The sequence below is a fragment of the Anser cygnoides genome, chromosome 1 (assembly GCF_040182565.1).
Source record: "Anser cygnoides isolate HZ-2024a breed goose chromosome 1, Taihu_goose_T2T_genome, whole genome shotgun sequence".
NCBI lineage: Eukaryota > Metazoa > Chordata > Aves > Anseriformes > Anatidae > Anser > Anser cygnoides.
The window spans coordinates 116,139,050-116,164,136 of record NC_089873.1 but is presented as its reverse complement, the minus strand read 5'-3'; the positions used below and the strand labels follow the sequence as shown (position 1 = coordinate 116,164,136).

Here is a 25,087-nt window from a genome sequence, read left to right as displayed (position 1 = left end):
CTGGGACAGAACTGGTAAATGCCACTCTCCTGTCCTTCGCACCCAAAACCCCTCCTGAAACAGATGGGGAGAAAACAGGATACGGCCCAAGGCCTCTGTCCCCAGAAATCTTTACAGGTAAGGATTTTAGAGCACGATTCGCAGCATGGCTGCTTTCATTTCTAGGCGATTTTCCCCCTCGGATCTCCCTTTTTCCCCCGTTAGCCTCGCCCCTCCACGTAAGGCCTTGTGCTGTTTCGGGACGCACACTGGACCTCCCAGCGGCCAATGTGGAGCATCTGCCCTAAAAGTGGGGGCAGTACCCCCATCAGTGGGGTTCACGTATGTGCGGGGGCCGGGGAAGGGGGATTCATCTGGGGACATTGCACGGGGCGGGGGCGAGAGAAAATGGCGGAGCCGCCTGAGACTACCAGTCCCAGGGTGCCCTGCGGCCGCCGCCGGTCCCCATGGCAACGGCGGCGCCCCGTGGGCAGAAGAGGCCGGTAATGGCGGCAGGAGGGGTGTGAGGGGCCGGGCGGTGGGGCTGGACGGAGGGTGGTGGTCAGCAGGTGGCCTCTTGGCTTCTTCTTTTCTGTTTTATTTACTTCCCAATGTCTGCTTTTTGAAGTCGGATAGCGAGTTTCGACCCACGCTTCTCATCAAATCAAATTAAAGCAGTAATTTCAAGTTTAATTTAAGCTTATTTGATTTAAACACAATTTGGCCAGAAAGTGTTGACAGTGCCAAATCAATCTGAAACAGAACTACAAATCTGTGTACCAGGCTGTCCTTTGTCTAATCCTCAAAATATGAGTTCCCATCAGCCAGGGCTTCTGGCAGCGGCTCAAATTTAGCAGGACCGTGGGCACTGCCTAATCTTCCATAACGAGGAATAGTTTGTATAAGGGAATGAAGAGTAAGGAAATTGTGTTGATTTGACCTAAAATATTTTGTTCAATCCTAAATTACACTTTTTTTTTCTTTTTTATTTGGGGGGGGGGGGCAGAGGGGGGAGCTAGGAGATTCACCTCTTCCCCTTAAGAAATTTAATTTAATTAAAATGCTACCACAAAGCAAAAATGTCAACCAAGTAGTTAGAATGTACTATAAACATTACCCCCCCCTTTTTTTTTTTTTAAGATGAAGCCACTTGTTAAAATTTACCTGAACTAGAATATCATTTTAAGCTCTCCTCAAATTTTTTTTACGTAATTGATATTCCCTCCTAAATCCCCCCAAAATATACACCTTATTATACCAGTGGGTAGAATTCTGCATTTGTAAAACTATGGTCTGGGTGGTCTTTGTGTCATATTAAGAAAGAGACTGAAGTGTATCCCAGGAAATATTTTTTTTAACAGAACTACAGTGTTTAAATAATGTTGCCAAACTGATCTCTTCTATGCTCCAGTAGACTCAGTAAGCAAAATAAATTGAGGTATAACATATTTACAAAGAAACAGAAAATGTTAGCATTTTATATTTTATGCAAATTATGTTCTCTTTAAAAAAATTAATTAGGAAAAATCATTTTATTTGAAAATTGACTATTGAAAAAAGACAGTTCCAAAGGAAGCAGCAATACTACTTAGAACATAGACAAAATAAGATCTCCACATCTTTGACAGCAACAGTGCATTACAAGTGGTATTTTCAGAGTTATGTGAGTGCCTAGATATGTCATCAAATTTCTTACAGCATTTTCAAAAGCAAATAAATGTACTAAGTGTAGTTAGAGTGTGAATAAATTGCCTCGTTAAGCAACAGTAGAGTTTTCCATACTGGTTCTTCTGAAATTGTGCAGAGATACTTTGATTACATTGGGAAGTTTTTTTATTTGATTGATTGATTTTGTTTGAAAATAGATAAAATAACACACGAGAGTTCAAAAAGACTTTTATTTCAGTCATAAAATACTCTGTTGTAAAGCTTTATGTGCTGCTACATCCTCTGCTTACAGGGTTACTGGGCCGGTTAAGATTTTTTCCTATTTTAATGCATAACTTTATTTTGTGATCTGATTTGTGATCTAAGTATTGAAAAATATGACTAAATGATATTTTTATAATATGAATGGAAAGCTAAAAATAATATAAGAATACTGTCAATATCCGGCATCTAGACACTTAAGAAACAATTATTTTTTTAATATTGTAAAGCACTTTTTAGACATTGAACATAAATACAATTGCACTTCTTTTAAATAATGCTAATCATGGAGAAAATGCGTACGTTACTGGAAACAAACTATGCTATCTGATTACATTTGAACAGTAATAAACCTTTAGAAAACCTTCTCTTAAACCTTCAGAAAACCTATGCCAGTATTACAGTAAATTCTGAGATAAAAATTATCGAATCTCATATTGCAGTTCTTTCTGTAAATAAACCTGCTGCTTCCTACAGACTACAGAATTATTTTAATGGATTAGTGTTTCTTAGCACTGCTTAATTTAGTTGCATACTGTTTAGTATTATTTAAGTGTAAACAACTCACAAACGTTATGATTCCTAATAGGTTATAGAGGTTAATTTTTAAGACTTCTACCTCAACACAGTGATGAACTTGGATGATTGTTTCCTCCCCATTTTAGTGCAAGAAGATACTAAGTCATAGGAAGTCAGTATGTGGCAGAGAAGTCAGGGACATATGGCTCCCTAAAGCACAGAAGTATCAGAAGCAGGAGCTGTAGCAGAGGTAATGATTGTATGCGACGCAGTGGAGAATACAGAAGCAAAAATCCTCACGCTAACTATTCAGAGGGCTTTGTCAATGACTTGCTCTGAAACAGCTGGAAGCAGTGATTGTTTAGAACTATCAGGAACTGAAGAAAAGAAAACACCGAAAGATGAAAAGAAGAAAACACTGAAGGATGAAAAAAAGAAAAAGAAGAAAAAAGGACAGCATAACTTCTCCCAAAATGGTAATTTGTTTTCTGTTAGTAGGCAAATTAAACTGTCTTGAGAAATATGGCTGCTCCCCCTTTTTGGCATTTTTTCAGTAATTAGAAAGGCAAGGGAAACATTCTGACAGTGAATAAAAATAATAAATCATGTTTCAAACACTGGGAAGGGGAGAAAAAGAGGTAGGGATTCCTTATCATGTTATTCCACAAAGTTCAGTGATCCAAGAGGCAGGATAATCAGCTGAGATGCAAGAACACCTCTATAGTCTATATTCCTCATTTTTAAAACAGCTTTCCTGCAAATATTCCAATTGCTCTGGTTTTGACCATTCATAAGATGACGAATCTGAAAAAGCCTTTCCTGAGGAAGGTTACTCAAAATTGACATTTCTGCACAAATGTGTTGTTTTTGACACAAAACACCATGTTTTGGCCAGCTTAATCATAGTATATTATGTAAAAATTAAATTTATGCTTTAACTGAATGACCACAGAGCACAAATATATTACCTCTATGTACATGTTAACAGTGAAGAATCTGTCCTGTGTATTTTCATTTCTAGACCTATGCTTTCCTAAATCCCACCATACAAGGTCAAAGAATGACTGTCAAACCGTTGACCTTTTTCCTGTTAAGCTTTGAAACTTCATCTAGATCTACCAAAAAGGAGAGAAGAAACACTGATTATCTTTCTATTATGTAAGTTATGTGCTGGTGTCAAGTCAGACAGGCATCAAACTAGAGGACCAAAAAAATAACCAGTTTTTAAAATCTTTTTAGCAGAAATATTATTATTGGCTAACTGCTGTGTTGGATATTTTAAGTGATTATTTTTGTTTGTTCATGGTTACTTGGTATGGTCAATTTCCCAAGAAGATGCTTATAACCCACATTTTTTGTCCTGTATGACCTGTATAGATTTCACAGCATTTTCATCATTTTTTTTCAGGAAGGTATTCTCCAGTTTGATTCACATCCTGTCATTATATTCTGGAAAAATAAGATAGTACTGTAATGGTTGTTCTCATTTTACAAATATTTGCATGACCATATTTGTGGTCTTATTGTAGTCTTTCTGCAGTGGAATCATATTGCAGAGAACATGCAGGCATGATAATTGCATATTTGCTTTGTTTTTTACAACTGATGAGGTTTTTTTTCACAGCACCTGTTAATTTTCCTCGCTGCAGAAGGTCTTAAACATCGCTGACCTTAGGTCACTGCTATAATTTCTTCTCTGCTTACTTGAATCTCCATGGTAATCCTTCTTAATTCATTTAAAGCCCAAGTGAAAAAATAAACCGCCCTGCCCCTATCACAGTCTCTCCTGCCATTCCAACTCCATTATCATCTGCCTACTTATTGTATCCAAATTATATAGCTGACCACTTTCAATACTTTTTTTTAGCTTCCTGCCTTAAAAATCAGGTATCAGTGTCAGGTCCAAGGCAAGAGACATCCTAGGAAGGGGAGTGCCAGAGCTGGACAGAAGCTGCAGAGACCAGGAAGGCTGTTCTGGCTGTCCCCAGCAGGGAAGCGGAAAGATAGGAATAAGTGCTGCTGCAGGAAGAACCTTTCCCCCAAAAGAAGCCACTGTCCCACTCACCTCTGTCTTCCTAGGTAACACTCCTTCCACAGCTTTCCACTGTTCTAGCTGCGGTCACGGAAGGAGTGAGGCTGTGGCTTTCTGCTGCCAGAGGCAATGTCCTACTTTGCCTTTTCCTGCCATGCCTTTGATGTTGCTTCCCTTCTGCCACAGGGCGTTCTAGTCAGGGCCTGCTCCCCTAAATAGTTTGTGTGCAGAAACCCCTTGAATTCAACAGAAGTTCTGAAAAAAATCTGTCCTTTTCAATTGTTCATTTTTGGGGTTAGGACCTTGTGTGGTTTATACTTAAAATGTTATTTGATCTATAAATTATTATTATAAACTTCAGCAAAATACAGCTTGGAATGTCTTGAGAACTATAGTGAAACTGAGTATGTCCCTGAAAAAGAAGAACACACAGAGATTTACAGCCTTGACTATTTTCAAATTCTAATTAGATTTCAGGAAAGGAAAATGAAAATAATTCACTTAGAATGTTGGCCAGACAGAAAGGCAAATGACAGTGATACACTTAGAAAGCAAGGCAATAAAGATTTTTTTAAATTACTGTATAGAAGCAGCATACACAACTGCGTAATTGTTCTATGCTTACAAGCATGTAAGGGTTAAAAACCTAATTCAATTTGAAGCTGACTTAAAAGTTCTAGAATGCTGGTTAGAAGTCATAGCTGCAGAGAAATTTAACCACGTCGTGTTTCTGAGTTCTTGCAGACCTGCAGATTACTGTTATTTTTCTTATATCACATCCTTATTCAAGTCACAGGTCCCGCTCTTGAAGCTTGTAGGAATCTTTCTAGATGGGATGCATTTGGTTCATCAATCCCCAAATGATGAATACATTAGTTAAGTGAATATTTACAGAGAAGGAGAAACTTTCTGTTGATACTGGAGTACTGTGTACTTTATAAGCATACTTCACTAAATTATTCACAGAGTTTTATTAGTGTTTGCCCCAGAAGATGACACCTACTTAGTTACCCTTATTAAAGGAAAGTGAGCATGATGCCATGCTATTAATGGCATTTCTTAAATGAAAATGGCTTCTGAGAATGAAAGGAGGGAACTTAGCTAGCTCTAGCCCAGTACAGCCACATAAATGCATACACACACAGGTATAAAATCTGTAATGGAGTTATCTATGAAATATTTGAACATTGGTGTCTTAGTATAGATTTTGGGCATTTTGTCAAATGTACCACGTGTAAGTAGCCTGGATGAGTAGTATAGGAGCTTATGTGGGCAGTAAAGAAGTACAGTGATTTTGCTGTCTCAGATGATTGCTATATATCAATGTCAGTTTACTTTGGTCTGAATGCAGGGGGAAAAAAATTGCCAGCTAAGAAGAAACCACATCAGAATCCTTCATTTTTAAGCCTGCAGAATAATATGATTTCCCAGAAAAAAAATACAGTGGCCCAGCGAATATTATCAGCAAGACTTCACAAAATCAAAGAGCTGAAGAATGAAATATTTGATTTACAACAGAAATTAAGAGCATCAAACTTAGAAAACCAGGTGTTGAAACAGCTTCAGTGGCGGCACTTGAAGGCCATAGGTGGATATGAAAATTCAGAAAGCATTTTGCCCCATCTTTTAGCAAGGCATTACAGTGAGGTGAGAGCTTTAAGGAAACATCTGAGGATGTCTCAGAAGGAAGAAAGAAGCACATCCATGAAGCTTAGAAAAGTTGAAGCAGAGCTGCTAAAAACTAAAGATGCTTTGCAGGCCTTGCATATGCTTTCAGAAGATGAGGCTCTTGGAGAAAGAGAGGAACTTTATCACAGATTATCAGCCCTTACAGAAAAAATGGATGAGAATAATAAGAGAATACAGGTAATATGTGCATATGTTTGTATTTGTAGAAGTATAACAGGAGAGGTTTCTGTACATGAGCAGTGGAAATGTTTTGGCTGCTTCTTGTCACATTGATGATTTTGATACAGTCCTTTAACACTGAGCATTCTTTTTAATCCAGAGTATAAGGTACTAAAAAAGGAAGTAGGACCCCCTTCCAATATTTTAAAATCTGTCAGTAATGAGTGACTGAATTAAATCCGGCAATAACAATTTTTAAGACTTAAGTTTTCTGTCTTGCCCCTGTTAGGTGAGAAGCATAGCATGTAGCTGGAGAGCAATCTTCAATAGAGCAGGTGATCTTCAGTAGAGCAGGCAATGCCAATTTGCCGAAGGTAGAGAACCTCAAATTATTTTTGTTTTAATCCCAAATTTGCTGCTCTGCTCTCTGCCAGCAGCATGGAGTTACCCAGCCTTGCTTGGGCAGTCTAGCTGCAATGGTGTGGACCTCGGCGAGCCCTGATTCACCCAGGTGAAACCTGGGGTTAACGTGACAGGCAGAGCACACCTGCCCGCTGCTGAGCTACCTGTACAGCCGAAGCTGCCTAACCTGGAACGTGCACTTTGCCTTTAAAGCAGTGTTTGTGGGCAGCATGGGCTTAACTACATCCCCAGTTCACTAATTAATGTTGCTCTCTGCAGTTGGCTGGACGGCAGCTGCTGCATGAGGCAGCAGTCCGGAGTCGCAGCTTTTAGGGTTGGTTCTACGGCTGATTTATTATGCAACTGCAGTAGAAGCCAGGTCGGAGTTTAAGAGGAGTTAATTCATTTTGTCTTTTTTATTTCATGCATCTTTAGTCTTAACGAACCTTTCACAAGAAGACACTCTTCACTACAAAATTAGAAGAGTGAAATTTCCATTGTCCTCCGGGAATTAATTTCTATTTTCTATTGGGTACATTATTCATAGAATTAAACAAAGAGCCAGGTAATCAACCATTTGAACAGCTAGGTCTGAAATACTTTTATTACATGAAAGAAAATATAAACAGCTGAATTCAGACACTGTTTTGAAAACTTTCTATTTACAGAAGTCCCAGTGAGAAGCTATAAAAAGCTTGCAGGATTGGGTTCCCACCCTACAATTTTAGTAACTATCACTTCAGTGCATGGCACTGGGTTCTGGTGATAAAGTGCTCAGTAAAGTAGCTACTCTTCATTTACACCTCCTTATGCTGCCATAGTTAATACATCTCAGTGTGAACAGAAATGTCTTAAAATGTCTCAGAAGTTATCATTTTCATTAATTCATGTACAGGCTTAATTTTTATGTTTGAATGCCAAATATCTATTTTTTTGTTTAATACAATGAGATTTTAAACCAGTTTTTGCTCATTTTTAAAGTAAATTTTGAGATGCTCCTTAATGTCATTCACTGTTTACAATAATTAGAAGCTTACTTTTCATTATATTAGTGTGCTTATTTTCTAGATCTGGTAAGAATTGGTTTTTTTAAATGGTCATGCTGAGTATATCCATATTGTAAAATATGTAATTTTTTTAAGAGCGTAGAAAAGCAGCTGAAGTTGAACAATGGCACCTTTAGTCGTCAGCTGGCAGAGGAGAGTAAAAAAGCTGTTGAAGCTGGGATAATTACAAAGAACTTGCAAATGGAAATTAGCACTCTTCACCAAAAAATTAAGGTATTCCAGATTCTAAAGAGGTTTCTGCTGCTGCAGGAAGATTCAAGTCTTTAATTTTATCTATTCTTTTTGCCTCATTTATTATTTACTAACGGAGTTTTTGTTTCCTGTTTGAGTCTACAGTCTACCAAAAAAAAAAAAAAGTCAGAATACAAGGAGATTGTTGTGGGGTCTATTTGTCAAAAGTTAAAAGTAGTTCAGTAGCTAATTGGAACAGACTAATGTATCACAATTTGAACACACAACCCCCAGCAACCTGTTACCGTTTGGATAAATGTAGGCCAATATATCCATCTAATAACTTTTTATGAGCTCCTTTACAGAAATACCTTGCAATCAAAATAAGCCAAATATTGCGATCTGGAAAACTACAGTTTAACAAAAAGTCTTATGTAAATATTTCAAGAGTTTGTTTCAAATTCCAGCTCGTTCTTTACACAAGTGTTTTGGGGAGAAATATGTCAAGTTCAGCACATACTGTAACAGTTGTAAACTAAACGTACAGTAGAACAAATATCCCTGGGTCGCACCTGGGCAACCAGTGAACTGCTGGGAGAGGAAGACATACAGTGCCGTACCTAGTGTGCCAATGTGCCCTGAACAGCATGTGCTAATTCCCTGCCACAGAGTCTGTTCTACGTGTGGAAATGTGGGAGATGGGAATAACTACAGTCCCAGGAACACTAATGTAAAACTGTTCGAGAATGCAAATTATTTTAAAGTATAGTTCACACCTTAAGACTTCTCTAAATATTTCTACTTCATGTGTTTTCCACAGTTTTCTGTGCATGTTCAGTTCTCTTAATGTTGTTTAGATTCCCCAAGCCTTCTATTGTTTTACCACAAAGAACAATCATGCTTATTAACCTTATTTCTGTGCCAGAACGGAGTTTATACTCACACATTTGTAGTTTTGCGCAGCTGGCTTATTCAGACCATTCAGGGTGTCCAGACACACAATTCTCTTTCAGATCAGTCTATATGTCCAAATTAAACGCAGGGCCTTTTGCACACTAAGAATTGATTAGTGAGAATGTTACTGAAATCTTTTTTAAGATAGATTTCAGTATGGAAGCAGGACTCTTGCAAAATAATTTTTAAAAGTGTGCCTCTGAAGTTTATGTCATGTTACAGAAGGCTCCATCTTCCGAATATTGTGTTATAAGGCTAAGATGTGCTCTTAGCCTTAAAAATGGAGAATTTTGATTTGGCTTATGAAAGAAAATGATTGATCCATGTTTAATTAAATGACAAAGTCACCAAATGATCTGGCACAAAGCAAAATTGATGTCAGTTTTCTCCCAGCATAGGAAAATTAGTTTGGTAAAAAGTAATTCTCAATGCATACTAGAAACTTAATAGTATTAATTTCTTCTTAGGAAAAGGATCGGCAACTTTATGTAAAAAATATCTATGCAAATCGGATGCCTAAAATCCCAAAGGACAGAGGTGATTCAGTACCTCATGAAAAAAGTAAGAGTATAATCGTTTTCCTTAGTTATGTGAAACTTAGTATTATTTTATAACTGGGATAGGTATGCCAAAATAAAAGCCAATATGGTACTTTTATATAGGCTAAAAATATTCTCGTACATACACTTTGGACAGAAGTGCTTGTTTTTTGCTCATTTATTCTATAAATACAAATACATGACCTGTTTTTAATACTTAACCCAATTTTCATCATGAGTAACCTTTAGGATACACACAGGTTTAGTATTCTAACAGTGACAGTGAAGTAGTGTTGCTATTTTAAGTGTCTATTTGCATCAAGAGACATTTGCCAGTTTGTTTTTAAGAGCATGAAGCTATCACTCCACATAGCTTTTGAAGACTAGTTTTTGTTCAGGCTGTTCATTTTGATTTGGCCAGAAGTGGTCATCTAGAGTTAAAATTCCTACAACATGCCTCACTAAATCAAAGCACCTCATGACCAATCAATCCTCCTGTAGCAAGTTGCTAGTGTTAGTACAGACTTTCAAAGTGCCCTTATATTACCAAAAATAATGAATTTAGTTGGGTCTTTAAAAGCTGTTCACTCATTTTTAAAATTCTTAAACCCTGTAGCTTATAAATAGCAGAGAGACTTCAATGCCCATTATTGAAGCCTCTGCGACTCTCGTTTTGTTGAGATGCAAGGAAAGGAGTTGTTTTCAGATACAAGGTTTAGAAAGTTTAAAGGCTAGTCTGATGGTTATGCTGTCAGCATATCTGAGAGAAACGAGTGTTTATCCTTAGTAGTCTTTTGGTTATTTAGTGTAAGTAAATTCAAATGGGCAACCAGAGATTATAATAACCCAGTAATTGGATACCCTCTCAATTAATTCCATCGACAAAATCGATGTTATTTAGAATAGTGTAGGAAGACGGAATAAAATAATAGAAAGTTAATTCTATCAACAGGAAGAAAAGTCTTTATTAAACAGTATTTTCTTCATATTGATACTCAGACAGGTATTGGAGAGAATTATTTACCATACGCAATCTTGTCTATCAACCATTTCCAGAGTAGGTACCTTCTGTGGGATTCAGTTGCCTAATTATGGGTATCTAGTGGCATTTGAGATGTCCCAGCACATTGCCTGGCCCTGTAGCTGTTCCAGAAGGACACGGGTGTCCCATCACTCCTGGGTAATGTTGGCCAGCCTTATGTGGATACCTTGGATACTCTAGGGCGTCTCAAATAGCACCTATGTTCGGACAAGTGAATCTGACCCCTTGACCTGAGGGAACAGCAGCTGAAAACAATCACAAATCATACAATCCAAAACCTGCTTTGTTGCCCATATGCGCACTGTATTCTTCAGGGACAAAAATGTTGAAGCAGATAGTTTTCTTGAAACACTTATACATTTCTAATAATTGACATATGCTTTAGATGTAGTATCTAGCACTTACTAATAAATGTGTTTTATACAGGAAATAACAAATTTCAAGTACTTTCCCCACATTGAAAATAACATTTTGTCTCCTACTCCAGACTGTAAACATCGTGTCACTATTCTGTGGGAGAGCTTTCTGCACAGCCACCCTAATACCCTTTACTTTTGGATAATGATTTGAACATGGAGTTTCCTGCGTTAAGCACCTCTTTAAAATACTAGATATTCCTGCTTCTATATTAAAGGAGAAGTTGGAACTTTCTTCGCATGGGTACACAAGAGCACTTAAATTTTACTTGGTAGCAAACAAATTCTGGAAATATTGCACATGCCCCCAGAATTCTTAGAAATATGATATCAGTATGAAGTCTTACTGTAGTCAGATGCTTATTTCTTTCCTAATATATTGTTTTTGCAAATCCATTACTGTGCATTAGTGATAAGTGAACTACAGGGATAAAGTTGGTAATTCAAGTTTTAAGATTTAGAAAGAAATTCCTACTTCTCATTCCAAGTCAGACAAGTTTATTTTGTGAAGCACTGAATTCCAACATCAGTTGCATCACATCACCCTCTGTGGTGGTTTTTTTTTTTTAACTTTACTCATATGTGGACGTTTACAATATTGTTATTTAAATTACACTATTAAATCATTGATTACTACTTAAGTTAGCTTAGCTGAACAGAGACCTGATATTTTGCAATGTGAATAGGTTCTCAGCAAAGTTGTCTGGTGTTACGTTATTTTTGCCCAGTAAGTGCTTCATTCTTTGCCAGTTAATGGAAACAGATGATTTAGAAACCCAGAACTGGAATTACTGAGAATTGTTTTTCCTTTTCACTGTTGGCCTGAATTTTCCTCTTGCAGATGTGGAAAGAGCTACCTCTTAAAGTTGTTATTTTCCTTTCTGCGTTTGTAAAAATTTTTACTTAGCAGGAAAGAAAAAAAACTGTGGGGCTGCAGTTTTTAATACTCCATATGAAGAACTGAAGGTAGGCTTAGGGTATCAGAAAGCTCTATATACATAAATAAAATTGTTCTTTTGAGCAAATTAGTTAACGTTGTTTGCTGTCCGTGAGAACAAACGTTGATCAGTTGCTGGAAGGTCACACCAGCTCATCTAGAGGTACAGCTCCCCCTAGTTCTGGATCTGAGGAATGTTCTGTTGATTCCTGTTGAAAAGGCTTCTGAAGAAACTTACTGGTTCAAAAAAGAAAACAGTTCCCCTCCACATCATCAGTGCCATTATTTCAGAAGTTATTCTCAAATTAGTTATCAACATCCTTATTACCACCAAACTACAAACATGTGAAGATCATCATTTTGTGGATACTCTTCTTCTGATTTCAGATATCAAAACTGGGAGTAAGGTTGAATGTTGATGTAGGTAAGATCACAGTCTTGCTCCTGTGCTAGCAACTTTCTTAGCTATTGTACTCATGTCAAATTATTCTAAAAATACAATCAAAGAACAATATACTGGCCTTGCCCTTGTCATCCTGTCCTATCTCCATTCAGGTATTTCTTTGAACGGAGCATTCAATCACTCCCTTGGAATCCCTTTTCAAATAGCAGTGATATTTCAGGTAGTGTGAAGTATTGCCCCCAAAGTTTGGTTCTACAAAGCCTTATAGAAATGCTTAACTTTGAGCAAGGTGAGTAACCAAGTCGGAAGGCATGAAAGCAAGCGTGCTTGTTATACTCTGTAAGATCTGAATGTAGGAGCCTGAAAGTTGAGGCCCTTTCCCAGACCTGTTAAATCTACATTAGGATGTTACCACACAAATTAAGCCAATATGGTCTTAAGGCTATAGACACATTTGTCTTGACTTCACGTGTCCTATCTGATCATGATGTCTTTGTAGATCTAAAATGTAAGTATATTTACAGTGCACTGATGTACTGATGAAAATGCTCGGATTTCTAGGTAGCTGAATTCAAAATCTCTAATAAAAATTCCAAGAAAACTTAGATAATGAAACTTTACTACATCCTTGGAAAGGAAAGCCACAACATTTGTGCCTCAAACTCAGCTAAGAGTGCACTAGCTATGTTAGTTATTTCCTTGTTTTCATTGTTTGCACTCTTGCATAGCAATAAATACAAGGATATATATTCAAAACGTGGGATACATTGTGGGATTTTAATTTACTGACGTACACTTAAAACTGCAAACTTCTCATTAACATCAGGTGTTAACTAATAAAACCTAACTCTTACTATATGTGGGTTCCAATTTCAGCCAGATTCGTAAGAAAGAATTCCCTTATTAAAGGGCATTTAAGACATGCAGCAAAACGATGCTTAAATCCTAGATCACATACCAATATTATTAGTCATCAAACATATATTTTATTTTTACCAATTATGTAATTCCAGAAACTGCTGTATTTCTAATGATTGCCTTTTTTCAATAGGTCTCAGCAGAAACACATCAGTGCAAGTAGATAAACAGAGTTTTAGATCACTGCTGCTGCCACAGCACCAAACCCAGGAAACAGAAAAAAGTCCAATTCTGCTATCGGAGGTATGAAAGATCTGGATCCAATCCCTTGCTTAAACTCTCAACTAAATTGTATGTTCTTCCTCAGTTTTGGTAACAGACCTATCAGTCATCTTATCTTTTCATGATGTGCATTTTGTATGAATATAATTATTACAGAAAATACCTAGGACAAAAGTTGTGATACAAAGAACTTAACAGAAAATATCAGTCTTTTTATAAGTATTGCACTGATTGTATTCTTTAAAAAGTCACTAAAGTTATTTCCCCAGTATTTTACCTTTAATTGTCAATTGTAGGTGAAAAAGCCTTCAGAAGATAAGAACCAAAAAGCTAAAGCAAATGAAGCTTACACAGATGCACAACAGAAAACCAAGAAGCAATCAGCCAAGAAAACACCAAAGCCAGAACCATTCAATAGAATGCATGGAGGTACATTTTAACATTTTCCTCAGAAATGCCTTTGATCTTTTCAGAAGTTGAATGACCTGCTGATGTTGGTAAGTTACACGGGTCTGAGAGCCCGTTAGCTGGCACCTGAGTGTCAGTAACTAGCTCTACAAAGCAGTATTTTGAGTTGCTGACACCCAGCTGCTGGTCGTGCTACACTGACAGCAGATGAGCTCCACAGTATAAGGCATCGTTATACTGCTGTACTTCTAAAAGCAGTTCCTGATGGTGTTAGTAAAAATTCAGTGCTTCATCTGTAAAAATATACTTTAGTTAATGGTTGCCTGTTAATTCCCCAATAATCAAATACTGATCTCAAATTGTTGGTTGTGAATCTTCATCATAGTGAATGTCAACAGATAATTCTGTCTCAGGATCAATTGCTAAGAAAGGAAAAGAAAAGTTCTTCAAGGGCTGGGAGTATCTCCTCATTGCAGTGATCACAGTAAATAGATTTTTATACATATTTTTATAGTGAGGGTTTTATATACAACCAAGATCTGAGTGCCGTCATGCTCAATTCTTCGCAAATGGTAGACATTATGTGACCAGAAGGCCACACATTTACAGAGGACTAACAGGTTGGTGAGGTCACTTACTAGATCAGTCAGTAACAGAGCTAGTAACCTGGAAAGCTTTAACTCCTGTACATTGTATTCCGTCTCCTCAGCTTGAAGCCTTTCCAGAGCCCACCCGTGAACCCAAACAGACAGCCAAAGTCACCCTATGTATTTCAAATCCCCTGTTAAAACTGACAGAAAACTCAGGTCTTTTGATTCTGCCTGCAAAACTCTCTCCTAACTCCCATTTGCCAGTCTCTCCTCTGGCTTTCTCCCACTGCCAGTATTTGACTGACTTATTGAAGTCTTATTTAGTTATTTTCAGTATTGCAACTACCTACTTCTCTTTTAAACTTGGACTCTGTCTCATTCTGGAGGTACTCTGAGTCTCTCCAAAGCACAGAGCTATTACAAATTGTCCCCTATAGCAGAGAAATGCATTTTATAGGCATTCAGTAGACACATACCTTTTCCATTAAAAAGTGGATCCAACTCAGTTATATGTTAGAGAACTGCAGTATATTCTGCTCTCTGCAAGAAGCATGTTGTCGACTAAGGGAAAGAAAACCATACCTATATTTAAATTCCATTTTATAGTAATAAAATGACAAGTAGAGTTTAGATCTCATATAGTTTCCGTGACACTTTGTACACAACTATATTGCTACTATATTTAGCCTTTAAGAAACTGCAACATATTCAATACGGATTATATTTGCATGCTAATTCATTTAAGTGTCATGGAAAAGGTCAATGAAAATGATCTTGCTTAAATCTTGCTCCATCCTGTTATATGTATTAGGAAATAGCACTGTCAGAACCCTCAAGGCTGAAGAGCCATCAATAACAACTTAAGAAATGAAATAACAAAGTAAAATGTGCTCTCATTAATGCTTCATGACAGTTTATGATCCTAGCCAATTTAAGAACATTTCTAAAAACCACAATATTCCATTTCAGAATATTTAGAGGAAGACAAACCACTGACAGAGGAACACACTTGTCTGGAATTTATGAAACAAGAAGAAAGAAAGAGAGACTTCCTTAAAGAGGAACTGAAAAAGATGATAAAAACTGAACGAACTCCTCTAACTGACAGTGTAAAAGAGAACAGTCAAGAGCAAGATGCAGTGGAAGAATATGAAAAAGAAAAAAAGCTAGATGAACAACTAAGTAACAGTGGGAAGGCAGGGAGTAAATTTGTAACTCCAGGTCCAAAAAACAAATCACCCACTAGGCTGAAAAAACAATACATGTTCTCAGAAGCTGCTGAAAATTTGCACCATGGGATTCCTGCATCAGGTACAAAACCCAGGAAGTGCAGTCACTGCAACCACAGACACGCATGTCAGGACTGCAGTGAAGGAGTTGAATCCAAAGTGAAAAATTCGTTTGCGCTGTATGAACCATCTTTTGGTAAAGCCATAAAAACAAGGCAGAGGGACAGTTCAGCTGAAGCAGAAGGCTGTGCTTACAAGACATTCACTGAGAGGAAAAAGAGTCTTATGGAAGAGCTCTTTGGGCCAAGCTGTGTTTGAAAAGACAACCATTCAAGTTCAAGCATGAGAGGAGTGGAGAGAAAGCAGTGAAGGGATGCATGACTACACAAGCCAAATTTTAAACCACCACCACTACTTTACAATGTAGTGTCTAACACCAATGAAATCATGAATAACGTCCTAAGAATACACAAATAATTATTTTGATATTCAGTAAGTATATCAACTTATCTTTCCTTTTAAAATATACAGCACTTTAAATCTTTTAAACCTAATGAAACAATGTTTCTAACATCATAAAACACATATTAAATCTTATAACTTTTTAGAATTTCTTTCCATGATTCTTCCAAAATGACAGGCAAATCAGTTGTCACAGCAGAACATTATTCTGTTTTTTGTGCATGTGTATGCACCTTCGCAACTAGGAGTGCCTTACCAAATATGACATGTTTACCTGTTATCAAGAGGTGTCCAAGTAGGTCCTTTTTGGGAAATTTCATTTTTTTGTGTGTGTTTTCTCTGCAGTTTGAAGTTGACTATTTGTTAGCTAGCTGCAGCAAGCAAGCAGTCTGCTTTCAGAAGGTTCTTTATTGGATTAGTACCAACAGCGCACTAAAAGAAAATATTTTTTTATTTTCTTCACTCCTGAACTAGCTTCCAGAATTCACACATAATAATTTGCTATTACATTGTTTTCACTAGCATTATGAAGCTCTAAAGCTTCGTTCTTTTCCGCTGTTCGAACTTATCAAAGCAGTTTGCCTGGTAACTTCCACAGCTGACATCCAAAGATGAATGTGCAAGAGTAAAGTATTGTTTTGGAGAAGTCAGGCATATCCAATTCTCAAAAAGCCTTTAAAAATCTTGTGTTCAAGGTTATGTAAGTGAGGGTAGGAGGATTATGTCTTGTTCCTCATAGTAATTCACGAGACGTTTGCTAAAATGTAAGCTAGGAAAAAAATGTGTATTTCTTTTTACTGAATTTTACATAAAGGAAAAAAAATACACCACGAAAGCTTTTAAAGGCCATTAAGATATTTTGATCCAAACCTACTTGAAGCATACTTTTCTTCAATTTTGAAGTTTTTCAAGTAGTACTTGAGCTATGCAGTGGACAGATTTAAAAAATGATTTAAAAGAGAAACACTCTTCTGACTGCATTACGTACTATTAATACTTCCATAATGCCTTTCTTGCTGCCACCAAAGTCAAGAGTAAACAAGCACAGCAACAATCCTGTTTGTATTGTCTAAATCACAAAAAGCCTCTCTGCCTTTACTCAAATGTTTGACTAGAGCTGCCACCAAACTGTGTATTTGATTACCTCATGCTAAGTGTGGATACAGAGCAAACACCATTCAGAAGATTTGAAAGGATACTGCTTTTCTTGACTTCACTGTGTTAAACTCTCTAACAAGCTAAGTGGAAATATCATTACTCACATCTTTAGAGTCAGAAATACCTCAATGTCACAGTTAGAAAAATCTGTTCTGAATACTTTAAAAAAAAAATCTGTGGATTCCAACAGTACCTCCTTAGGCAAAAATATAGGTGGGTTGTATTTGTGTTTTGCTTTGTTTAGGAAAACTGTAACATTAAAAAAGCATTGATTAGAAAACCTGAGATGGACTGAACAGCTTTATTTCATGAATAAAAACACCATTATACATAACAGACTGAATCCTGACATTTTGTTCTTGTTGATATTTAATGCATCCAGTTTTCTGTTGGCTAAATGTAATCCTTAATCTAAAAAAAAAATCTAATTAACATTTAAGAAAAAAAATTCATGTACATATACACAGACACAGAAAATGTATCATGACCTTCTGAATTAATTTCTAAATACAATGCTAATTATGGAGGGGCCCTAATGCCTTCCTGCAGGAAGGCAAAGGACCTGGAATAACACAACGCTGTACAGAGTGGGAAGCTGAACCAGAATCCCAAAGCCCCGCAGAAGAGGGAAGGGTGCCCATCGAGAGTTTTGTTCAGGCTCGCATCAGAAAAGGGAGGCGCAGAAGAGCTTTATAAAACCACTGCTTTGTCTTGCGGAACACCAAGGGCAGAGTTGTGGGCAGCACTGCAGCACAGGAGGTAGCACAGCTTCGTCCCTGTTCTACAGACGTGGTACCAGGAAGAATTTTGTTCTCCTTTATATTCAAAATGATGTGGCTGTTTACCTATATACAGCAAGAAGCATTTACTACAAAACAGAAAATTCTTTTCCCTCCTCCTTCTGCTCGCTACCATTCTGTTACTACTTGAGGTAGTTAAATCACTCATTTGCCTCTTTACATTTACATAGCTGTTTTGGACTGTCCCAGACTGTCATTAATATGTGCCGAAACCCTGGGAATGTAGTTCCTAGGAATGCAGGAACAGCGCTGTCTTTTACTTTCTTAATGTGGAGCTTGAGAAGATTGGCCAGACCTTTCTTCCCAAAACATGGAAGGAAGCACTATCACTGATATTCACTCCGCTTGGGAAGCAGAAGAAATGTCAAGGAACAAAAGGTCAGTTATCAATAAAAGTAGGAAGAAATTCAAGTGTTCAATGAATTTTAAAATTCTGTGAGGGAAAAGTAGCCAGCTGTTCTGTAGTTGTCAACTGAGAAAGTCACTTAAGAGATAAAAGGTTGATTCTGCATATATATCAGTAATATTTTCTAAGACAGTCTGAGAATACCCCAATTCTAGACTTAAAAAAAAAAAAAAGAAACCAACAACAAGGAGGAAATAAATTCTGTTTTGCTCTAAGCCAACCAAATCACCTACTTCTACCTAGAACCACATCACCAAGTATAAACCCACCTTTGGGTGAAACTGCCATATTATACAGCACAGAACGAACAAAGCTCCAAAAATAATTCCTAGTGCCAGTGCATTTCCACCTTAACAGTTATAAAAATCAAACACTTCTAGACCTTGGTGAATATGCCATGGCAAGTCTGATTCATGGCATAACCATAAATGTTCATACTTGTCAAAATGAGGTTTTATAAATAGCAATGCCATTCTTTGAACATTGCTGATTACAAAACTGAAAAACAAACTAAGGAAAGATAAATCAAAAGGAATACTGACTGATACCTGACTGAAGTTAACAAAAGATATCTCAGAGCTGGTCTGTCATGAAAGACAAACTTTTTTTTTTTTTTAAACAGCAATAATGAAAACGTATTTTAGGACTCCATGAATTACTGGGACTTCTTCAGCTGAAAGGGATGAAGCATGATAGCGACAACTTTATTACAAACCACAAGCCAACAGGTAATTCCAACACCACCTGAAAGAGATACAAAACACGACTGAAGTTATTGCATCAATAACCCTGAAGCATGCCAGCTTCTGAAAACCACCCTGTAGTGTCAAAAATGAAACACAGAGTTATCAGGTCAACAGGAACAGAACATCTTTCTGTCTAGGTACGCGGGACAGCAGTTAACCCCACGGTGGTTCTGAGAGAGCCTGAAGACTGTCGGGGCAGAAGAGCACCAAATAACACGAATGTGAGCCAAAGTGTGGTATATACAACCTACAACTTCTAAAAACATTCACTATGTACCTAAGAAAAAATGTATAAGTCACTGAAATCAAAGGCATGGCAAATAACAGAACGCTTTGGAACCTAAATTCAGAAACTTTAGAGAAGTAAAAAAGTAAATTTTCTCAGAAACTTACATCAGTATTTTTAAAGAGTCTTAAGTCCATACTTCTGTCCTTTGCCCTTGCTCCCCCCAGAGCTACATAAAACCCCTACTGAGACTTTCACTGCTGCCCCAGACCCCTCTCACTTCTGTTGTACAGAGTGCTGTCATTCAAACGAGCAGTGTAGAAATTGTTATCGGTGTGACGGCACAGAGGGTGCACCCTAACCGTAACACGCAGTGTATCTGTGTCACAGACTACACGGAGTCATACTGTGATTATCAGCCGGGAGAAAAAAGGAGATTTGAAGGCAGCATCAAGGTTGACACCCTTGTCTACCTAAATAAGTATTTTCCAAGGACTGTTCCTCTACCCTGCACAGAAGCAGACTCATCTTGTGCAGTATCCAGCATGCTGGATACAAACGACTCCTTAGACAGCTATTAAAGATGGTACAACAACGATGTAATATGGAATTCATTCTAAGGCAGCTGGATCTTAAAAGCCTAATTCGATGATTCATGAGCAGCATTTTAGCTTCATGGTAGATTTCCCTACTACACTGTCCTGTCATTCTGCCTATTTATCCTGTTGGCATACAGCCAGCATACGTTTCACTCAGAAACCAGCATCTACAATTCATAATATTCTTCTGATCATTAACCCATCAAACTGACCAAAAGAGAATGATTTAATTAAGTAAAAATGCAATAAAAACGCAATGAGAAAAAGGGTTGGAACAGAGGAGACAAAGTGCCAACCAGAGAGCAAACCTCAATCATTCTAGGGTCCCACCGCTATGAAACCTCTGGAGTTTATAAGAAACGCATGTAAGTGATCCAGACCTATGAAGTATTTGCCCATTTCTAAACCCAATTTTGCTAATTCAGTGGATTCCTGACATAACATATTTCTGAAGTCTTCTCAAGGGTGTATTCCATATTAAGATAAAGCTGCTCTGTTCGAGAAGAGATGAAAAAGACCGATATCCCATTTCATTGTGAGTTAAACAAGAGCCGAACACATGGCAAAGAATGTCTCAAGCTTGCCACATTGCTATTATGAAATGTACAGAAGCAGTGTTTTAAGTCCATGGGTGCTCCTTATCATTACATTCTTGGCATCCATACGGGCTTGGGAAATATGTTTTCCACTGTAAAATACCCCATAAAATGTCCTTACCTGCCACCCCAGTAGGAAAGGCTACCAAGCGCTCCAGTGGAGCGAGCCATTTGCTTGGAAGCACTGTAACTGGCTCAGAGTAGTATTTCCAAATGAGAGAGATCATCAGGGCAGCCTAGAGTGGAGATTCGTATTAGCTTGGGTAACAATCAAAGCAATCAAAACATCAAAGTAGATTTCCACCGCTATTTTGAATCAGTAAATCTCCAATTCTAATGAAAGAATATAGCTTCTCTGATATTTTATATCGTCCTTGAGCAAATTCAAAACGTTTTGAACTGGGTATGACCTTAACTTTACACACAATACTAAGAGGTAGCAGTACAACACTGAAAACTACTGCTTTCTTGTGAGACCTTGGGTCAAATCTAGCATAGATAAAAATAGTAATACAAATTGTTATATTCTGATGACTGTTTTTAGCCCTAATCCTTGTCTGCTAGGAATCCAACTGGCTTTCACGTTACCCAAAATACATTTTCAGGTTAAGCACTCTTCTCCTTATTAGACAATTCTTTGGCATCAAGTCTGAACTACAAAGATAATCTGATGAGGCGCTGTGGCAGCTGTAAAAGGAGATTTGCGTCCACAGCTGAAGCACATTTTATGTTTTCAAAACTATAAGCAAAATATACATATACACGTATCAGAACTTTCCTGTGTCTAACACTACATATAAATGAAACAAACAAAACAACAGTGATAAAAGAGCTATGACAAACTCCTATTTTGTCATCACAAAACTGGAAAAACAGAGCTTCAAGAAAACCCCAAACTTTTTTCATCCACAACTACCAGAGCATATCAGCAGCATCTCTCCTTTCTACATCCAAGAAACTGTTTCTGTTTGGTATGAATTGTGTCATTGGGATGCCAAAGACCTGAACTACTGACACAGAACCATACAGCCAGTAAATGCAGAAGAGATTTGTAACACTACCAAGGATTTAGTTAAGTAGCTTGTATTCATAATAAAATATTTACTTACTTGTAAGATGTAGAATACAATATTTATAACCCACTTTATTTTGGCTAATTGGGCAGTTCGTGCTTTCACTGTTGAAAGAAAAAATATTACTCTGCATTATGTATAATAGTAAATTATACTTACATAAAACTAGTAAATTATTAATATTACAGTATTCAAATCAGGACATTACTGTTAAACATCACATACCTGTTTAAACATCCCATCACGTTACTGTTAAACATCACATACCTGTTTAAAAATCTCTTTTGAAATGACTCATAGGTACAGTGAAAGTAAGGAAGTGCTAGGTCCATATCACACACGAGTTTTTTGTTAATGATACCATGAAAAGTTGCAAAACACTGAAATCCTAGACAGAGAAATGTCACATATAATAAAGAATGCTGCTCCCAAATGAGAGTAGTCACTGTCTTGTCTAATTTAAGACCCTTCTTTAGATGGAGCATAATACAAGTTTTCCCCTTTCACAAAACGGGAGAATGGTGGTTTTAGCAGATGCACTTGTTGCCTTATTTCATTCAGGAACACAGTTAAAGACTATTCACAAGAAGACTATTCCTGCACTGAATGAGTCTTGGCCAGATTCAATATCCGAAAGTCTCATGCCTGCTTGTCTTCTGTGGCAGAACCCAGACCAGCATAGAGAAGCCCAGTGAAGACAGCACGTCTTCAAACATAACGGTGCCCTGAAGTTTTCTTGAACAATGTTGTTGGCTGCTAAGTATACTCCTCAAATCTAGTTTAATTGAAATTACTGGTAAAGAATAATGCTACTGAGAACAATCCAAAACTGCCAGTTGTAAAGACCGTCCTTTCCCTCAGCAAGAAGCATATAAACATCCCGGCATTCTCCACTGAAGAGGCAGACAAAGCAAGCATTCTCCTATCTTATTAAGTTCAGTTAGTGAGTTTGGACAAAGCCAAGAACAAAAGCCCTGGTGCAAAAGGTTTACGTGTACTTTCTGCCATCACATAATGGATCATCCCAGTGGAGACACACCAGTACAGCTTTATCATAAAAGCCACTGCATTTGGTCAAACGGGATTGCAAAATGACAGCTAAGATCTCGTCTGGTTACCTTACAGATCAACACTTTCTCTCCAGAATTTTGTAGCACAGCAACCAAACAGCCCCAACCAAGCAATTCATCCTTTTGCAATGAATATATGCAGCCTTACTACACTACTTTTGTTAATGGCAAAGGACTTTGCCAAAGTGTTCAAAATATGATTCAGAAATAAGCATTACTGAGAAAGATGAAAAAAATCCTTGTAAGAAAAAATTTGTATTTAAATTACTCCCTTACCAGTGTATACAGAGCCATGCACTACTTAAGGTTAAAAAAAAAAGGGGGGGGGGGAACACTGGAGATGGATAAGGGGAGGTGGAGAGTTGAAAGAGAAATATACTAAAAAATGAAAACATGCTTGTAAATTTTTTTTTTTTTTTCAGGAAGTAGAAAAGGGAGTAAACATTGCACTCTACCATGAGTTTTAAGCTTGTCAGTCATCTTGTTGATCTTTCTTTCCAGACGGGCATATCTAGCAAACTCATCCATCATACTAATGGTTGAGAGTTCTTGCTTCATGTTCTGGATTTCAGCTCTCATTTGGGATTCCTGCTCTGCATCCTTTTGTAACAACCTGGATATCTAAAAAGTAAAGAAATAATACCACTTATTTATCCAGAATTCTGCTGATTTCAATATGTATAAACGCATTATCTCCCTTTTACATACTCAAAAGCCCCCATAAAACAAGACCCTTTTACCAATACATATGAAAACCTTCACAAGTGTAACATGTTCTAAGAGTCAAAAAATCATACTCTCTCAGCTAAGAAACAAACCAAAAAGGGTCAAAGGAAACTGTTCCCATAAAGCAGCGATTTTCAACTTTTGTAACTGTGGTTAACTGCCTTTTCTGTCTCTGTTTCTACCTTCATCTCCCCACTCTCAGTGATGCTGCCTTCTGAAACCTTTTGAACTGCGCAGGACCCTGTCCCTGCATCCTGAGCCAACGTGCTGTCTTCCCTCTTGCAATTCTCATCTTGCACTTCTTGGATCACAGACTTGCAGAAGGAGGACCAGGGAAGCAGTCCTTTTCATCTCCCCAGCTCCATCGATACCTCTTACACTCATTGTTCCCATTTCCAGATTCAGGAGCTGCAGCAAGAGTCTTAACTGATTAACGTGGCCAAATTTTATTCACAGGAGCCCAGTTCAGACCTCACCAATAACATAAGGCTCAGAACCCGGGAATCACTCCTCTCGATTACAGATTACAGCCTGGGCTCTTGGAAGCACAAGGACTGAACCGGAGCTGTGATCCTTCTAGTGCAGCATCTCACCGCTGTCTCAAAAGCGGAAACATGAATGTGCACTTGCTATATCTACATGTTAGCCATGCGTGTAAATGCAATCTTCTCATAACATTTTTCTACCTTTTTTTTCTTAAATTAATTTCCAGTAGTAGAAGTGTAGAAATGCAATTATGCATCATGTTATCAAGCATCTCTCTTTCTTTTTTTTTTTAAAGAAAAGAAACTTCTCCACTTTAATTTCATGAGGTTGGTTCATGACCTCTTTTATCTTGGGAAGAAAAACACAAGGGACATAACATCTCTTCCCCTCCGGTTACTTAGGAAATGCTCCCAGCTTTCTCAACACAGTTACCCATTTTTCCTAAAAGTTGTGTTATCAGTAGCGCAGTCAACGAGAGCATTACTTTGTCACCAACCGCTGGAGAAAGTCGAGGTTTTTACTACTGATGGATGGTAACACCAAGTTGATTCCCAAAAGGACACCAGTAATTTATGCTTTAAAGGACTCTTATCCATAATCCGACAGCATGCAATGATCCACCTAACACCGATTTATTGACGTGAGCGAGCAGAAGGGCACTTGTTTGTCACACGCAGCTTTATTCGGCACCCACACCTCACAGGAACACCTCGGGACTCCTCACCCTCCCCCCCTCCCAGGCCCCCCCTCTCCCAGGCCGCCCCCTCCCCAGCCCCCCCTCAGTAACGAAATGGCGGCCGGCGGCTATGGGCCGGCGGGGCGGGGCGGGGCGGTGACGTCACTCACGGCGGAGGAGCAGGAGGGCAGCAGGACCTTGAGCGCGCTGCAGCCCAGCACGGCGCTCAGCACCAGCAGCCACGCGCCGCTCTCCGCCATGCCGCGCGCACACCCACTCCCCTCCCTCCGCCAAAACCCCAACGGCGCCTGCGCGAGGGGGCGAACGGCTTGTCGCGGCCACGTGACGGCCGCCGGCCAATCAGCACGCCGCTCCGCCCTCCCCTCACACACTCGCGCACACGACGGGAGGCGCTGAGGGGCGCCCCGCGGGAGGGCCGGGTCAGCCCGGCGGGCAGG

The 25,087-nt window shown here is 38.3% G+C and overlaps 2 protein-coding genes across 10 annotated transcripts; one reads left to right on the top strand and one right to left on the bottom strand.

The window, feature by feature from the left end:
* On the top strand, positions 1–17,561 carry LCA5L (lebercilin LCA5 like). 9 transcript variants are annotated; one of them, XM_066978935.1, is made up of 9 exons: positions 433–482; positions 2,574–2,677; positions 2,772–2,903; positions 5,811–6,325; positions 7,852–7,989; positions 9,369–9,462; positions 13,290–13,399; positions 13,675–13,807; positions 15,346–17,561. In XM_066978935.1, exons 4-9 carry the CDS (start codon positions 5,879–5,881, stop codon positions 15,921–15,923), a joined length of 1,500 nt encoding a protein of 499 aa, XP_066835036.1. In that variant the 5' UTR covers positions 433–482; positions 2,574–2,677; positions 2,772–2,903; positions 5,811–5,878; the 3' UTR covers positions 15,924–17,561. The 9 variants fall into 9 exon arrangements, with proteins under 9 accessions (XP_066835011.1, XP_066835020.1, XP_066835036.1 ...); XM_066978940.1 differs by lacking the exon at positions 433–482 and adding an exon at positions 519–548; XM_013181327.3 differs by lacking the exon at positions 433–482 and adding an exon at positions 3,449–3,585 and having other exon boundaries at positions 2,540–2,677.
* Positions 17,508–24,961, bottom strand: GET1 (guided entry of tail-anchored proteins factor 1). Its single transcript, XM_048071466.2, has 5 exons — positions 24,800–24,961; positions 23,197–23,362; positions 21,708–21,775; positions 20,720–20,834; positions 17,508–19,175 (listed from the first exon to the last, which is right to left on the bottom strand). Exons 1-5 carry the CDS (start codon positions 24,887–24,889, stop codon positions 19,087–19,089), a joined length of 528 nt encoding a protein of 175 aa, XP_047927423.2. The 5' UTR covers positions 24,890–24,961; the 3' UTR covers positions 17,508–19,086.
* Positions 24,962–25,087: the final 126 nt, after the last annotated feature.

Bases quoted from the DNA above. Each gene is read 5' to 3' on its own strand.
- GET1 (XM_048071466.2), bottom strand. From the start codon at position 24,889: ATGGCGGAGAGCGGCGCGTGGCTGCTGGTGCTGAGCGCCGTGCTGGGC. The intron at 21,776-23,196 runs GTAGAGTGCAAT...TTCTTTCAACAG, and splicing joins TGACAAGCTTAAAACTCATG to TGAAAGCACGAACTGCCCAA. The intron at 20,835-21,707 runs GTAAGTAAATAT...TCTCCACTCTAG, and splicing joins TTGTATTCTACATCTTACAA to GCTGCCCTGATGATCTCTCT.
- LCA5L (XM_066978910.1), top strand. From the start codon at position 2,681: ATGATTGTATGCGACGCAGTGGAGAATACAGAAGCAAAAATCCTCACG. The intron at 9,463-13,289 runs GTAAGAGTATAA...TTTTTTCAATAG, and splicing joins TTCAGTACCTCATGAAAAAA to GTCTCAGCAGAAACACATCA. The intron at 13,400-13,674 runs GTATGAAAGATC...TGTCAATTGTAG, and splicing joins GTCCAATTCTGCTATCGGAG to GTGAAAAAGCCTTCAGAAGA.